General features: G+C 37.3%; 1 protein-coding gene across 5 annotated transcripts in view; it reads right to left on the bottom strand.

Moving 5' to 3' along the window:
- FBXL13 (F-box and leucine rich repeat protein 13) overlaps nt 1–17,949 on the bottom strand; it is an 85,000-nt gene that overhangs the window by 57,470 nt on the left and 9,581 nt on the right. For all 5 annotated transcript variants that reach the window (XM_061366328.1, XM_061366331.1, XM_061366330.1 and 2 more), the window contains 5 exons: nt 16,288–16,442; nt 14,995–15,104; nt 12,818–12,913; nt 5,929–6,024; nt 4,261–4,396 (listed from right to left, as the gene is read on the bottom strand). In XM_061366328.1, the coding sequence (XP_061222312.1) occupies nt 4,261–4,396; nt 5,929–6,024; nt 12,818–12,913; nt 14,995–15,104; nt 16,288–16,442 (593 nt within the window). The remainder of the gene's footprint in view (nt 1–4,260; nt 4,397–5,928; nt 6,025–12,817; nt 12,914–14,994; nt 15,105–16,287; nt 16,443–17,949) is intronic.

Genomic DNA, 17,949 nt, shown 5'->3' with positions numbered 1-17,949 from the left:
TTTATACTGATTAGGATTCAAACCCAGAAGCTGGGTTCTACCTGCTGATTTACCAGAGTTTCTGTTAGTTTTGGGTGAGTAATTCAGCCTCTGCCTCTTCTGTACCTGATCTGCCTGAAAGCCATGATCAGCCAAGACATTCCCAAGTCCTAGCTCAACGTGATCACATCTGCCTTGTTCAGTTTCTGCAGTACGCAGAGCTGAAGTCTTTCTAGGAAGCATTTCAGGTTGTCATGTCAGTTTGACATAGATTACAAGACATCACTCTGAAGAGGACCATGTGAATACTGCTGTAGTCTACATCCCACATGCCAGTGCCCATCCACACTGCAGGTAAGTAAGTATGCTTTTGAGCGCTCACTAAATGTGCAGGAAATTCCCAAAGTCTGCCCTTCCACCCAGCTCATTTGTAAAATGTGCATTATAGAACCTCCTTATCACACAACTGCCTATGTGAATATACATTCGTTACAAACTGTGATTAGTCTAATACTGTGATAACTGAGCCATACAAATGCCTCAGCTAAGTAGACAATATCCCTAAAGATAAAATTCATTGCTATATAATATAGCGGCTGAAAGGTTTTTTTAGAAAAAAAAAATGTTTCTACTGAAAGACTGTTCCTAGTTATATTGAACTATCAGAGCTAGTGCCTCTTATTATAAACCCTTTTTTAACATAGAAAGGAAGACTAATTACCCAAGCTCACACAGAGGGCAAGTAGAAGATGCTGGGTTACAACCTGGCTTACAACTTCAGTATTCCCAGCTCAAACCTAAGACCAATCCCCTGCTCTTAGATGAGTAAGAAATACCTAAGTGCAGGATAGAGATGCAGGGCCAAAACTTTAAATATCTGTTGGCTACCATGGAAAAAGTTCTGGAACACTTCAGAGAGAAAATTTGCTCCTTTAAAGATATGCACAAAATTATGGCATTGTGGTTTTCTCTGGTGCTTTAGCCACAAGCCCAAAAGGTCACCCATTTTGTTTTAGAAGCGCAATACAAAGCACACAGTGCTTCTATGCTGACATAGAAGAACAACATAAAGGAAAAGTTCAGAAGTTACTAAGGGTGGTAGGAATGCCAAAGGATCCTTAGGCAAACACAAGATATTATTAACTCCATTCCTTTATAGAATGGTTTGGAAGGGACCTCAAAGATCATCTAGTTCCAACCCCTCTGCTATGAACAGGGATATATTATTCATGTCCTAAGTGATTCAGATTGTGAATGTACTTAATTGTGCTTTACTGATAAACTGAATTATTTAGCCATGTCTTCCACAACATCTTTTGAAAACTGCATAGCAAAACCAACAGTATCTGACTCATCCCTGCTCCTGGGAATATTTTAAGTATTATCTTAATTATGGAACGCAGATGAAAATCCCATTTGGTCAGTAATATTCAATAAATGGGGCATTTTCTAGAAACTTAAAAGTGATGAAAGAAAAAAAAAATCTCTCATAAGCAGTAGCCAGCATTAAGTGAAGTGCTTACCGTCCTCCTCCTCTCAAATTCCAGGGAATTACTTCAGTACAGAATGGAACTACTGAGCGTGATTGAAAAGGACAGACAATGGAACCACTGCAGAATATCTGTTGTTAGCAACACAGCCAATGGAGAAAAGCTGAGTAGGAAAAAATGAATTTAACATAGAATCATAGAATTTTTGGGGTTGGAAGAGACCTTAAAGATCTTTCAGTTCCAAACCCCCTGCTATGGGCAGGGACATATTCCACTGGACCAGGCTGCTCCAAGCCCCATCCAACCTGGCCTTGAACTCTGCCAGGGATGGGACAGCCACAGCTTCTCTGGGCACCCTTTGCCAGGGCCTCACCACCCTCACAGAAGAAAATTTCTTCCTAATATCTAATCTAAATCTCCCCTCTGTCAGCTTAAAGCCATTCCCCCTTGTCCTATCACTACATGCCCTTGTAAAAAAGTCCCTCTCCAGATTTCTTGTTGGCCCCCTTTAGGTACTGAAAGGCTGCTATCAGGTCTCTCCAGAACCTTCTCCGGGATGAAGGAGGGCTTCAGCCCTCTGATCATCTTTGTGGCCCTCCTCTGGACTCACTCCAATAAGACCCATGTCCCTCTTGTGCTGGAGCCCCAGGGATGGATACTCCACTGCAGGTGAGGTCACACAAGAGTGGAGAAGGGGAGAATCATTTCCCTTGTCCTTTTGATGCAGCCCTGCATACAATTGGCTTTCTGAGCTGCAAGCACACGCTGCGAGGTCATGTTGAACTTCTTGTCAACCAACACCCCCAAGTCCTTTTCCCCAGGGCTACTCTCAATTCAGTTTCCTCCCAGCCTGTAGTTGTACTTGGGTTTGCCCTGACCCAGGTCTAGAACCTTGCACTTGCCCTTGTTGAACTTCATGAGGTTTGCACGGATCCACCTTTCAAGCAGCACATTCTTTAAGATTGTATGAATTAGAAAAGCATAAAGGAACTGTGAAGGTAGCACAGGAGGAGGCAGCCCAAGGAAAAAGACAAAGATATATTTGAAAAACACATATGGAGACAATGACTAACAACAAAACCTTCAGCATTACAGGGTTCATTACTATTTCTCTGAAATGTACTGTAAGTTGAAGTAAACTCTCCATGAAACACTACAGCCACAAACCACAATTTAATGCTGACATTTCTTTCTTTCTGTACTAATTTAATCACAGAATCCCAGAAGCCCTTCCACGTCTAAAAGAAAAGCATGGGCGTCTCTCTTCCTTTATATGCTTTTTAAGTCCTTTCAGTAATTTCTGTCTTGATTCTCCTTCTTTCTCTCTCCAAATCCAGGAAATAATTGCATGATAGTACATTTTCTTCCTGATATGCAATATATGTAGTGCGTTAAGGGGTGAACTACAGTACTTTACAGGCACAGTGTCCTTCTCTCTACACAGCACACACAAAACACAGAAAAGACTCTTTTGACCCACGTTTTGCCATGACAGAGTGTAAGAAAAAAGGCAGGTCTGTCAATACTGTGACCACTAGTGGCAATAAAAAGCTTCAAAAGCCTCTGAGGAAATTGTAGCTCCTGCCCTATGAATATGAATGGCAGCTTTTAAACACAGTTCCCAGTCACACATGGAAGTCAAATGATTCTCTAAAATCACCGAGTGGGTGGAGTAATACCACAAGCAGCTGAGCTGTAACCCATGCATCTCATACACTCATTTTTTCTTTGGCAAAATAACACATTTATTTCCCAAAGAGTCTGAGCTGGAATCATATAACATTCGTATGTAGGCATTAAACAATGACTATTACTTCATGCACACACCGCATAGCAAAGTTGCAGTACATAAAAACTTTTAAAAATAGTAGCTAATTAATTTAAAAAATAATATTAACATGTTTAGCCAGCTGAACAGACCTAACCCCCAATTGATATCATGGCTTTTTACCATTAACAATAAAAACAGGCTGCCAAAATCTGTGTAATCTTGGATTTATTTGAAAAGATGAGGTCAGAACTGTAGCTTGGGGAAGTTCTATCTAACGGAAAGGTTCATCACATCTGTAGCTTATAACTGAACAGACAGTTCAACGCAGTTTACTAGCTGAAGAAATGTCAAAGGAATAGAATTTCAGTAGGATTTACAATCACTAAGGAAAAAAAAATAGTCTTGCAGCAATTTTAAACCACCCACAAGAGCTTCAAAAGAATGGCAAAAGTAGTTTGTATGATCAATGAGATTTAACAAAATAAATATGCAATTAACCTAAATAACAATGCTACATTTACATAAATGTGTTTCATTCTTAAAAAGAACTACTGGGTGTCTTCAAAGTTAGAAGAAACAGCTTTATAAATCAATGTTTTTAAAAGCCCCTGTGGACCACCACACACGATTCAGCACAATTAGTTTAATAGCACTGAGTAGATGTAAATAGACAAAATCTTTGACAATTATCTCAGTAGAGTTGGATTCTGGCATTCGGATGTATTTAAGCACATCTGCATTCCAATCTTATTTGTCATATTACAGCATTTCACACACAACATAAACATTCTATTGGCATGGTAGCAATGTTCAGTCATATGGAGATTGCTGGGGCTGGAGGCTGTCATGAAGGAAAAGGCTGTCTTTAAAGTAATTTTACATACCTCATAGTCACATTGATTCATCATGGCTTTACACATAGAGAAGAATATAGGCAGCAAAACTGGACAATAGTGAAGCACAGACTGAAGACACAATTTAAAGAGGGGATTAAATTTAATAAATGCATGTAATACTTACTGATACTTTTAAAGGTAGGGCACTGAAGAGAAGAGCAACCTCGAAGATTCAAATGTAAGACATATGGGCACCACTTCTGCAAAACATTCACTACCATTTCGTCCTGAACTTTATGCCTCACTGCGGAAAAATTGATCTAAAAAATTAAACAATTGATTTATAATTCAGTTCTAAAAATAGGTAGTATACACAAAGACACATCATTATCAAAATTACTACTGAATACAACACAGTTATGCAAACACTGAATCAATAATCACCAAAACACAGAAATGTCTGTGTATTACATGTATAAAAATCTAGACAGCTGACTGAAAATACTTAAATGTAGGGGAAGCCTGTGTCTACAGTATTTGTGGAGTTGAGACACGCCTTGAACCACCGAAATATGACATGTCAGAATAGTACGGGCAAAGAAAATTGTTAGACTGGAACATGAAGTCCTAAAGTTGCCAAAGATACTTTTTTTTCTACTTAATGGTCTGCTAATACACTGAGATATCAAGACTACATAATCCACCACCTTAATTTTAGTAGAAGAATCCTTGAAATTACATAAGTTGCATGCTGGGGATATCAAAAACCTTGACTGAAACCATTCTTTTTCTAAATATCTCTCCGAAGTTCAAGAAGCTTTAACAAAAAATACTGGAAAATAGTTTTAACATTCTATCTACCAATATTTATTATTTCTTTAATAAGAAATATCTCCTTTTTGGAGAAGACTTTTTCATGTCTTCTTTCAATTTGTTCATAAAAAGGCCAGAAAAAGCTTTTTTCCCCTTTTTGCATAATCTGCTAAAGCCACACCACATCTGTTTGTTGTACATTTCATAATACATATTTATTACCCAAATACTTTGAAAAACTAATTACTATTATTTCTATTCATAAGGCTTAGAAGTGGTTATAATACCAGGAACTTTTTCTGGGATTTTTTCACTTTCTTATTAGGATTTTGTTCTTATTACATTAAAATTATCGGAATTTTTGATACTAGTTTCATTAAGATTATTAATACATCACAAGAACTTAAGACCAGATCTAATAAAGACTCCAGGCACTACAAGCTGATCTTTTAGGTGTTGATGCCCAAGGGTAGATTCAACAACTCAAATCTGAGCAAAGGCTCTACAAAATGTATATGTGACATCTAAGCACATCAAAAGGTCAGTTTAAAGAAACACACAGAGAACAGGCAGCTGCTTAGAATGAGATAGTATGACATACAAGCAGAGCATTGTTGAGACCTCCAGAATTTCTTTCCCTCGGTCAGGAAGGTAAATATGGACTGTATGTGTCTATAGTGCTATATCCCACTTAGGGAACATGTAACTCCCAAACAGCAAATATAGGACTTCAGTTCCCTTAGCCTTGCAAGGCACAGCCCTGTTCACCTTCTGAATCTCAAGTGGATCTTAAGCCTAAGATGCTTAACTGTCTAAATTAAGCCAAGCCTTAGCAGCCAATTCTCTTTCACTTCCACTGATTTTATAATGGGATACCACACACAATTTTGAGTTGCTTGGTGTTTTTTAATTCATGTTGCTGAGTAGAACAAGTCATATTTGGGGATAAAACTTTTAGCATTCTTAAATTAAATTACCTCCTTGTCTCACTCTTGTTTAAAATAAATAAAATTGAAATAGAATATTGTGATTATCTTACATCACTCCATAATGAACTGTTCTGAGTCAGCAGCATCCACATTTGACTAACTTGAGCACATCTTGCCAGATCAACCAAATTTACATAGCGGAAAATCTATATAAGACAAACAGACATACATGATATTAAACCTATTCAGTAAGAAGCACTGATGTATTAAATGATACATATTCACCGATCCTAAACAATAAGACCTATTTTAAAATTAAAAACTTCTTTCTTAGAACTTTAAACATACCTTTTATGGCAGAATGTCAGTAATTACTCATTAACAGCCTTAACAAAGAGTTATGAAAATACTGCTTTGCTTAAAAGCTCATCAATTCAAGCTATGATAAAGAATGAGAGGGATGTTTCATACCTGAAGAATTTTCATGCACTATCAGCAGTTTTATTTCACCTACACAAAAACAACACTTGTTCAAACACCTCTCCTAAGTCTACTTGAGACAATATAATTTGGACTAAAGCTTTGTAGACTAACTATAGTACTTTTAAATTCAATTTAAATTATCTTTGAAGAGTTTTTGTAGTTTCTGCCTCAGGGGTCTTTTTAACTTAACTAGTTTAATTTGGTAAAGATATCTATAACTCTTTAATCTCAGAATATTAAAATCAATGTGTTATGGTAGGAAAAAATATACAAGTTATACTGGTAGTCCATTTTACATAGGTAAATATTTCAAAATATACTGCTACCACTAAGCAATATATTGAAAAATTAAATTATAGCATTTTAAAAAGGTCTTGTCCTGCTAAATAATCATAGACACAGCAGTGTCAGGCCATAAAAGTAAGAGACTGAATGAAAAGGTCATTTGGCAAGCTTGTGCCATAGCTCCTCACCTGCCATATTTATGACCAATTGTCAAACGGCATTTCCGCCAAGAGAATGCTAATGTTTTATCTTAGAAGAAACTTGGTAAAATTAAGTAAGGGAAAATACAGTAAAACTGAATTTCTTTGCTGTAGAAGCAGACATGTATTATATTATAACCATCTGAAAATGCAAGATGCATTTAAGACTCAAAGACAAAAAGCATATGCAGACTTTTATATAAGACAGCTGGATTATTTACATACTAAAAATTCCCATATCCATAATCATTTGCAGAACTGAAATGCTACATCATGTGTTGAAATACAAATGTCTGACATGAAACGCAACACTTAAATGTTCTGAGTGTGAAAAAGAAACCAGCTGAAAAGAACGCAGTTAATACAATCCTACATGACTTTTCCTAAATAAACTTTTCTATAAGGAAAACTTTATGCTTATAATGTAATTAATTTTCTAATTGCACTACCATACATCTATGCAACAGTTTAAACCTGGTATGGTAATTAGTTGGTAGTGAAAATACAAAAAGAACTTTCTAATTTTATCCCATAACCTGTCACTAAAGAGGAATTTTTCTCATTAATACACATTTTTGAAGAGCTTAGCACTTAATATATATACTTTCATAGCAAGATGTCAGAGTGAAAACATACCAAGGATGCCAGTGTGTTTTACAGAATATAAGTACTTCCATATTAGTTATACAACTTTCCATACAATGATGAACACAATAAAACATGGTTTTCATTATAGCAGTATATGAGATATGATTTGAAATACGCTCCAGAAAAAGAATGCATACTCTGTACAGAGTTCACTCAGATTATACTGGCACAAGAGAAATCTTGATTCAAACAGAGGCTTTGAGACTCAAATGAATGTTGTACTCAGAAGCAATACACATAAAGCCTTTGTAAAAGCAAGGAGGTAATTGCAAATTTTGTTTCACTTCTGGTAATCAACATAGCGAAGTAGTGAAGAAAGAGTGACTACGTGTGCAGAGTTTGAAACTGTCCCACACGACATCCTTGTCTCTAAGTTAGAGACATCAATTTGATGGGTGGACCACTCAGTGGATAAAGAACTGGCTGGAAGGCTGCACACAAAGGGTTGTGGTCAATGGCTCAATGGCCGGCTGGAGACCTGTAACGAGTGGTGTCCCTCAGGGATCGGTGTTGGGACTGGTCTTGTTCAACATCTTTGTCGCTGACATGGACAGCAGGATTGAGTGGACTTCAGCAAGTTTGCCGATGACACCAAGCTGTGTGGTTTGGTTGATACACAGGAGGGAAGGAATGCCATCCAGAGGGACCTTGAGACGCTTGTGAGGTGGGCTGATGCCAACCTCATGAAGTTTAACCCTGACAAGTGCAAGGTCCTACACCTGGGTGGGAGCAATCCCAGACACAGCTACAGGCTGGGCAGAGAAGAGATTCAGAGCAGTCCTGCAGAGAAGGATACGGTTGGCTTTCTGGGCTGCATCAAAAGGAGCGTGACCAGCAGGTCAAAGGAGGTGATCCTGCCCCTCTACTCTGCTCTCATGAGACCTCACTTGGAGTATTGTGTGCAGTTCTGGTGTCCTCAACATAAAAAGGACATGGAACTGTTCGAAGGAGGGCCACGAGGATGATCAGGGACTGGAGCACCTCCTGTATGAAGACAGGCTGAGAAAGTTGGGGCTGTTCAGTCTGGAGAAGAGAAGGCTGCGTGGAGACCTCATAGCAGCCTTCCAGTATCTGAAGGGAGCTACAGGGGTGCTGGGGAGGTACTCTTCATTAGGGACTGTAGTGATAGGACAAGGGGTAATGTGTTCAAACTTAAACAGGGGAAGTTTAGATTGGATATAAGGAAGAAGTTCTTTCCTGTAAGGGTGGTGAGGCACTGGAATGGGTTGCCCAAGGAAGTTGTGAATGCCCTCTCCCTGTCAGTGTTCAAGCCCAGGTTGGACAGAGCCTTGAGTGACATGGTTTAGTGTGAGGTGTCCCTGCCCATGGCAGGGGGTTGGAACCAGATGATCTTAAGGTCCTTTCCAACCCCAACAATTCTGTGATTCTCTGATTACCAGAGTTCATATTACCATGGTTTACTTTGGTTATACTGAAATGCACTCTATAATAAATAAGTCACTAAAAAATTGTCAGAATCAAAAAGGGATTTTCTAATAAAAAGGATGTTTCACTAAGGGAAATAGTCCTTCCTTAGGAGAAGCTTCGATCCTGATTTACATTCTGTGCAGTTCTACTGAAATGAACAGGATTAAAAAAGCGTATCTGCTAGAACCCATTTTTGTCACAGAAATTAAGTTCAATTAAAAGAAATAAGCAGAAATATCAGGAGTATTCTACCAGGATTTAAAAAGAAAATATTGTTTCAACCTATAGAAGCTATCCAAGGGCTATAATTTCTTTAGCTAGAAAAGGACAAATCAAGTAGGAAAATCACTGATAATGCGGCTTTTACCACTAGCATTTAATTGCATAGGTAATGCATTCAAGCAATTTGCCAGCTCCTCAAAATATGCAGTTGTCTCACAAGATGTCTGTATTCACTTCATATACACCACTTAAAACAATTCTTCAAAATCAGCTTTTCTGGCTATATGGTTTTTGTGGAATCCTAGGAACATGCTATAGCCATACGCCTTTTAAAGACATTGAGGTAGTTCAGAATGCAGGGACTTACAACAGCTTTTTAAAGAACAGAACTGCATAGGTTCTTCTCAATAACAAATTTCTTCCATACACCACATGCTTTCAAATGCTTACATCCCATGATAATTATAGTCAGATCCATCACTGGCTTCTCTAACAAAAAGTCTGTTTCATTTGGACATGTGGATTATTTCCTTAACTTCAAAACTCAATCTAATTTAAAAACCTAAGAAATTTTGGTACAGCTCACAAAAAGTATTTGAAGAAATGAAACTATATGACTTGTTAGAATAAAAAAAATTGATTGTATTATTATTCATTAATAGGGTTTAGTTTCATATCAGAAGAACAAAAGAGAAGTTTTTACTTTGACACTGTCTCACTAGTAACCTTTCGAATGTTCAGTTCTGAAAAGGTCTGTTGAAACATTTATTTCATGGTAGGTCAAGCCCACAGTAACCAGCTTTAGAGCACAGCAATAATTTTCTGTCAATAACTCAATGTCAGTGTACTGTGGTACCTCTTACTTGTTTAGAAAACTGCAATCTACAAAGCAAATAGTTTCCAGCTGGCCCTGAGGACAGAGCTTGTCCCCTCAGTAAATGTAGACTGACAGGTGTGGTTTTTGCACAGAAGCAGAACAGAAAGCTGCAGTAAATGATAGCATGCTGATAATGATATTTGCTAAATAACTTGTGATTTTGAAATGATCCACCACCAAATGTCATCTACAATGCCAAAGTCTCTGTACCGTCAGCTCCAAAACTTTGAGAAGTCCAGGCGCACTTTATTTTTCAGTCTGTGAATGCTCAGAGCAAACACAGATCTGCCCTGGAGGAGACAGCACCCAGTAACAATCTTCTGTGGAAGGAGATTGTATCTAACATCTTGGATCCACAAAAAGATAGCATGAGGGTATATCCTCTTTTCACAGGGGGAAAGGGGGAAACAGAAAAAGGGAGAAAGGGAGACAGAAAGGAGAGGATGGAGAAGAATGAGAGAAAGGAGAGGAAGAAAGGAAGCAAGCTCTGTCTTTCTGCAGCAAATGGTTAGGCACTCAGCTAGAATGAAGCTCTGGTCTGTGCCAGTAAACAAAAGAGTTCTTTCTGCACTTCCTGTACTAAATGAAATAGAGACAGCTCAAGAAAAAGAAAGCCAGGTGAAAGCCGCACTGATTTGCACTTCTCTCTGGATCAAGGAAGATGCATTGTTTTCAAATACAAAATGGAAACATTTTGGTAGGCTTCCTGCTCTTCCGTAATAATTTTGTTCCCTCTGCACTTTACACATAAATAAAGCCATTATTTTCTGGCCTGCCCCAAAGATCCACAGCAATAGCTTCCAGCCCACATATGTAATCACTTGCATGACTTATCCCACATACACAAAAAAATACTTGCAAAAATACTTTCAGCACAGCTGGCTCAGCCTGTTCTCTCTCTTGTGCCTGAAGGAGACCTGCCAGAAGGTGCTCCTTAGGCCTGGATGCTTCCATGCATCCCGCCAAATCCCTGCACTGCTGCTGTTGTCCTTTTGTTGATCCCAGTCCTTAATCCTCCCAACCCCAACACAACCCTAGCTTCTGTTCCCTGTGGCCAACTTCACTTGGGATAGCTCCCTAGGAAAACCAGGGAACTGCTGTACCCCCATGCACCACAGCAACCATGGCACATCCCATGACATCTCAGTTTGTCTAGCCACTGCACATAAAAAAAAGAAGACGGAGGTGGCAAAGCCTGAACCCTGTCTAGCACACCACCCAGTTAACACAAACTCCCACCCTGTTCTTGCCTTGACTATTGTCTTCATCTATATCCCAAACCTGTGTCCTCACTATCTCAAAGTAATGTTATTCTTTTCATTCTGTTGAAGATAGAAATTGCTGGTCCAATTTTTTGGACGGGGCATAGGGAGGAGCACACAGGGAAGGAGGGGAGATGAAACGCTGCTTAAGATGCAGGATTTTCACTTTTCTTTATCTTTACCTGTGTGCTCAGTCACAAGAAGAGAATTTTGACAAAAAAAGGCAGATTCCTGAATGGGCATACTGCTAGTTAAAGATCTTTTAAATTAATCAGTAGATTTGAAATACTCAGAAGATGTTGTTCTCATTTATTGTTTCCTAAAAATCCAACAGATACTGACTGCTCTGCAGTGAAAAACTCATCATCATTACCAGAATGAAGTTTTGACTAATGTTCCCTAATATACTCACCTTACCCTACTGTTGTTTTTAATTTTATTACCTCTTGTGTTTTTTCCACTGCAGTGATATAATTTTGATTTCTTTTATGACATATAACTTCCTTAGCTGTAGCTTTTGGATTTTAGATATGTAAATGCTATTTAAATACAGACAAACAAAAATAATTCCACATCCTACAATGATATGTATATGGGTGGAAATATGGCTTGAAATCTGTGTGGATTATGCAATTTTCTTTTTTCTTATTCTTTATGTTATTATTTCCTATTCAAATCAGTAGAATTCTGACTTCCTACTTCATTCTGCCCAAAGACACACATTAACATATGCACTATGATAATATATACAAACTCTAAACTGGCAAACTACCTTGCTTTTCAGCTCCAGACCTCAGAGTTGGAATTGCTCTAGAAATGGAAGATGCTAATGTTTTCTGCTAAGCCACTAAAGTAGCACTGACAGTATATTTGATTTATATAGGCTATAAAACTATATGCAAAAAGAAGAGAAAACTATATGAAGTATTTTTACAGTTGCTCTGTAGCTTTAATAGAAAAGTATGGCTACATACCTCAGAATAGCCGTCATTCTTTTTGATGTGCTAATTTCCAGATTCTGCTTTTTATGTGCATAGACTTTATGCATATAAGATCTGATCCTTTGTGACAGTAGCACATGTAAGTGTGAACATGATGTGACCTCAAAAAAGGGCAACTGAAAAGGACACCTTATGATGTCACTATATTTTGAGCTCGTGGTTTGGATGTCTAAAAAACAAGGCTCAGAGATTAAGATAAACAGATTTCTCCCAAGCTACAAAAAAAAGGAATGATACCATCAATATTGTTACAGAACTAACAGAAAGATACACCTATTTCAGGAGGTTTAATGAAGAAAGGATGCTACTACCAACCTCAGAATTCCTGAATATTTCAATAATTATTTATTTATAGGTGTGAGAAGTTGCACAGATATGGACATAGGCTAGGACATGCAGATTATGATTAGGTGCCACTAAAGGGAAGAATAGCATTGTCATCCTTCAAAGGATTCCATCTGACTTAAATGAACAATGTAAACAGGAACCTTTCTGTCCATTGCACAAACATATTATTTTCAACAAAATATTATATATACCCTTTATGAAATATACATATGAAAAATCAAAAAGAACATCCAACTACCACAAACCTGTAACAAGGCTTGTTCTGGTAAAGAGGATGTTTCATGTCTGATGGTAAGATCATTTGATTCACAGCATTCTTTCTGACTTTCCTTTGACAACCTCTGAAAAAAAAACATAGTACAAGGAAAGCACAATTTTAACTTAATTGCAGGTTCAAAGTTTCAAATACATTTAAATATTTTAAAAATTAAATTTATTTTTTCTAAACTTAACTAGACTTTTCAAATCCCAGCTAGTTACACCTTGATGAATATTTGTAACTGCTATTACTGAGAATAACTGTAGTTTTAGGATCCACCTCATGATTTTCCACCATAGCAATACAATATAGAAGCATAGGAGACTACCTGCGTTTCCAGACTAAAACGTTGTGTACACACTGTGACATAAACACACTATGGCACATGATTTTTTCAGACAAGTCTTCAAAAGGTATTACTAAAATCTCCCTGATGTCATATTGTATCCAACAATGTATACGGCATGAAAGATACTGAAGTATTTTTCATATATACTCGACATGGCAGCAACATTGAATCTCCTTTTATTCTAGCTCTAGAAACAGAGTGTCAGGGGTTATAAAAATGTTTTTTATTTAAATACTGCTACAGGGAAGAGAGGAGAAGAGGAAAGAAAAAGAAAATATGCAGGAAAGGAGGAATTAGGAATAAAGAAAATGGGAAGGAAGAAAACAGTGGGATGGGAAAGCCAGAAAGAACCAAGTAAATGGGAATAATGAGCTTTAGATTGTAACTTCCCATTCTGAAAATGTATTTGCCCTTTAGCAGCAATGTAAATTCTTCTGGCCCATTTAGTTTCTTACAAATTCTAAACATTGATCATTTAATTCTACATTTTAAAACCAATATATGTTATCTTAGATGCCCTGTATTATCCAAGATATCCACAAAAGCTTGGAAGATATACAGAGAAGAGGATTCTTGCATTTCTTGAGCTTTAAGCTGAAGACCTGTCTGGTCTAGCCTTGCCTGAGGTATCCCAGGGCATGCCAAGTTACATCAGAAACCTTTGCTTAGGTGACATAGATGCACCCAAAATGCTTACAGAACTGTACACAATACAAAAGTACACAAGAAAATTGATTCTGTTATATTCTTTCTCTTCTGAACATTCTAATCTAATTATGGAAGTCAAAACAATCCTTTCATCTGTTTATTAAGAATGGAAAGAATTTAAGAATATTATTCCCTAAGAATGCCCTAATACACTCCAGAAACAGGGCAAGTTTTATGCACTCAGTATAGTCAGACTAACATTTTAAGTATTTTAAGATAGCAGCAAGAAAATAGGATAAAGAAAATGTATGAGAGGGAGAAAAAACAAAAATAAAAATGAGAGTCTAGCAGCTAATTTGGGAAACCAGAGAAGCAGCAGCACTAATGACAGCTTTACTCCAGGAAGGATTTTAAAACTGGTGTCTAGCAGCCAGCAAATGATATATTGTCCCCGGCTGGTTTCCATTCTGACCATCCTACAGTAGGGCAAGAGAAAGGAGCTAAACAGTGGGAGCATGATTTTGGAACCCCATTTAGCAGCATCCAATTCTTGCAGCTTCCATTTCTCCCATTCCCCACATAGTATCTGCTGAGCATCAAGCTATAGCATTCTCTTCCATGGCAGGAGAAACCTTCCCAGAAATGAGAAAAGCCCTGTTTCTCACAGTGAGACCAGATACAGCTGCTGGCAAGGGGGCACATGGGGCTACCTATGTGCTGCCTACTTTCAGCTGATCACAATTTTGGTTACCCTACACTTGTTAGGGGGAGATGAGGTTACTGAGCCTTCTCCTCACTGTGCAGGAGTCTATACCTATTGGATTCTGGTGGCAGGGATACAGAGGCGTCATCTTTACTGGTGATCATCTCAATTGGTAATACTATCCCTAAGACATCAACTGCCTGATCCAAGCTAGTTAGATCACTGGTAATATCCAATTACACTCAACCCCTTTTGCTGCTTAAGATATGACCAAACTTTTACTTGCAGACTAGAGAGGTAATGATCTGCTGCCCATAACACCACCAGTACTATAGAGCAGTATTAGTAGTAGTAGTACTAAAATGCTTCATTTAATATTGATAGAGCTGGTTTTTCAGTTGGAATTAAGAGAGTTAATCTTTAAACGTTAAGCTTACTATATTTGAAGTATTATACTGCATACCTCAAAATATGCTTTTGTTTCCGAAGAACTGTGGGCCTCTGCGTGCCAAGCCTTCACCACAGCATTTAAATATAATTTATTAAAGATCTGTTGCAGTCTTGTCACTGCCACTGAAAATATACATAATTTTAACCAATCTGAGGACCACAAGTAAGAAATACGTCATTTAAGTGCTTTAGGTGAATGACTATCAAATTACATTTCAATAAAACAGATAATCAATTCAGGTTCTGTAAGGAAATAAATAACCTTTTACAATAGATATAACTAAGACTATTGCAATAGGATTTCAAGTTAGCTGGCAAGGCATAAACATGACATATTTCCAATGTGTTAGAGTTGTATATAAGACATTACCGATCTACAGTTTGATCTACCAAATTACCCAATAACTGCACAGAGCTTGGAGGTTCCAGATGTATACAGACCTCAGTAAAATAAAACACAATTACAAGACTTTAATAATGTTTCAGATGGCACGTAAGTCAAACATTGTAAGAACAAATTCAGTAAAAGGTGCCTTGGCTGAAAGTAACATTTAGAAGAGAATATGAAAAAAAAAAAAAAGAACAGAAGTCCCTGAAAACTACCTAGGAAAGTGAGACAACAGCTTAAGGCTCTAGCTCTGTAAGAGGAATGTTTGAATTATGTGTAACTGTATGAGCTCAAACTCAAACCCATAGGTAGTAGGTTTGGCCCATTCTTTAATGACACTTCTGTCTGGGTGGACACAGGATAACAGAGTATGGTCACAGCTGTTGTTCACATTTTAAAAGCCTCATACTGGCAGGATCAAGGAAATGTGAAGTCCCAGGCAAAATGCACATAGTGTTTCTTTTTTAGTTTCTTCTGATTTTTTAAGTTTTATTTTGATCTTCTTCACTCCTTCCCAGCCTTTACGTCATGCATTCCCTCTAACTGAAACCAAGACTCCAACTCTGTGATCCCTTCTGGTTTATTCCTGTATCATTGCACTCTTCACCCCCATATAAGCATCCTGATTCATTCCACTCTGGACTTCTGACATACACTTCACTTCCCTAAAACCTCCAGGCCTTTGCATCAGCATCACTGCTCAGACTTTAGAGAACAGTACCAGCACCATCTGTCCTAACAGCAAATAGAGGGAACTGCCTCTCATGGCATTCATGGCATTAAGTCACCACAGGTCAACCAGTGAATGGTATCATGCAGATAGCTAGATAAATACTGGGACCAAGCATATTTAAAGTATACAGCATAGTTTCCTTTTATACATTTTTTGTCTTATGCAAAGCAGCTATACAGACTTACATGTCCTTTTTTGCTTGTGAATATTCACCCACATACTCCATTTCTGTATAATAACTCTTACTATTTTCATGTTATAATGGTCTACTGCCAAAGCCACCTTCTGCTCTGCCTTTTGCCTTTTATTCTTTTTCAGCAGGTGATATTTTAACCATCCTCTGAAATGGAAATCAGAATGAACAATTTAATACAGCTCCTAACCCAAATGAAGCAAAATCTATAGAACTTTGAAATTTGCTGTAAATTACAAAGCAGTCAAGCTTAACAATATAAACTTCTGAATAAAACTGTTGTTTGTTGTTTATAAGTTAAATAAAATATGTATGATAATACTTTTCAGTAGTAATCCACTCATTTTTATAAAATTTCTAATTCTCTGTAATATTCTATGAGCAATAAAAGGTTTCTTGTTTCCACCATCATATTCTCCTGCTGCTGTCAGCTATACTTCAATGTATGGCTGTATTATAGGATGACACTTGAGTGTTTATAGAAAATAATTCTAACGTGCTAAATGCATTCATTTACTTAAATGTTACTTACATTTTCTTGGCAATACAAATAAAAATTAATGTAATAGAGTATAAATTCCATTTATATCTTAACAGTTTTAAACTTTGGTAAAAAAAAAAAAGTCTCTTCTAAGTTAAGTAAAAAGAAATAATAAGATTCAGAACAACAAAAAAAATGTATTTCAAATGAATCATATGTTGCTGATATATTAAAATCCACTACCCCTCTATACCTGATTTGCTGGAAAGATTACTGAATAAATTAGATTTTATATGACTACTCTCATTTGCCAAAATATCTCTCATTTCAAATTAAAAAAAAAAAAAATCATTTAATTTCATACAGTTGGGAGCAATCAGAAATGGAACTTTCTCCTATTCCAGTCCAACTTCTGTAATAATTAAACAAAACTGTTAGCTCAGACAATCATCAAAATGCTGCTGTAAAGGAAAAAGGAATAACTTTCCATGCCTCTGCTGTGTAAGACAGAAATCAAAAAAAGGGGAGGAGAGGAGAGGGTCCTCTTACTGCAAGGAAGGCCCAGATATTAGCGAGAGATTTCTAGTAGAAGGGATTATGCAGTACTGGAATAAACTGCCTGCAGAGATTGTTATGTCTCCAACACCTGTGATTCTTAAGATGGCTGAAAACAGCCTAGGGAAGTGTTCACCAAGGCTAATCACAGGATAGCTTGAAAATCTTCACCTCCCTATCAATTCTGTGATTCTGTGATGCTTAGTAAGGATTTACACCAGTATTCCTGTCAGAGTTGTACTTCCTATATAATAAGCATTGCACACTTTTCAGTGCAAAACAGGCCAAACGTATCTATTCTAAATGGAGGATCATTAAATTTGGATACAGATACCTTCAACAAAGAAATCAGCGAACATGGTTATTTATTGTGATTAGATTTTCAAACATAGCTAAGGAGTATCCCCATTTTTAAGAGGGGAAATTGGATTATATAAAGCGTGAGTAACCTAATCTCAAGCATTCAGGAAACCTAAGAAAGAGCAGAAGAGAACACAGATCTTTTACTTTCAGAACCAAGCACAAGTTATCGTTTTATTCCTGGGCATACTACCGTATAACTAGTAAATAATGCTGATTAGAGGACAGAAATATCAAAGGCCTTTGTTCAGTCTGGAA

This window comes from Neopsephotus bourkii, unplaced genomic scaffold (assembly GCF_033783945.1).
Source record: "Neopsephotus bourkii isolate Nb327-2 ecotype Australia unplaced genomic scaffold, CSIRO-AGI_Nbou_v1 NB_1328, whole genome shotgun sequence".
Classification (NCBI taxonomy): domain Eukaryota; kingdom Metazoa; phylum Chordata; class Aves; order Psittaciformes; family Psittacidae; genus Neopsephotus; species Neopsephotus bourkii.
Note: the sequence above shows the minus strand (reverse complement) of the source record. Positions and strands in the feature narration are given on the sequence as shown.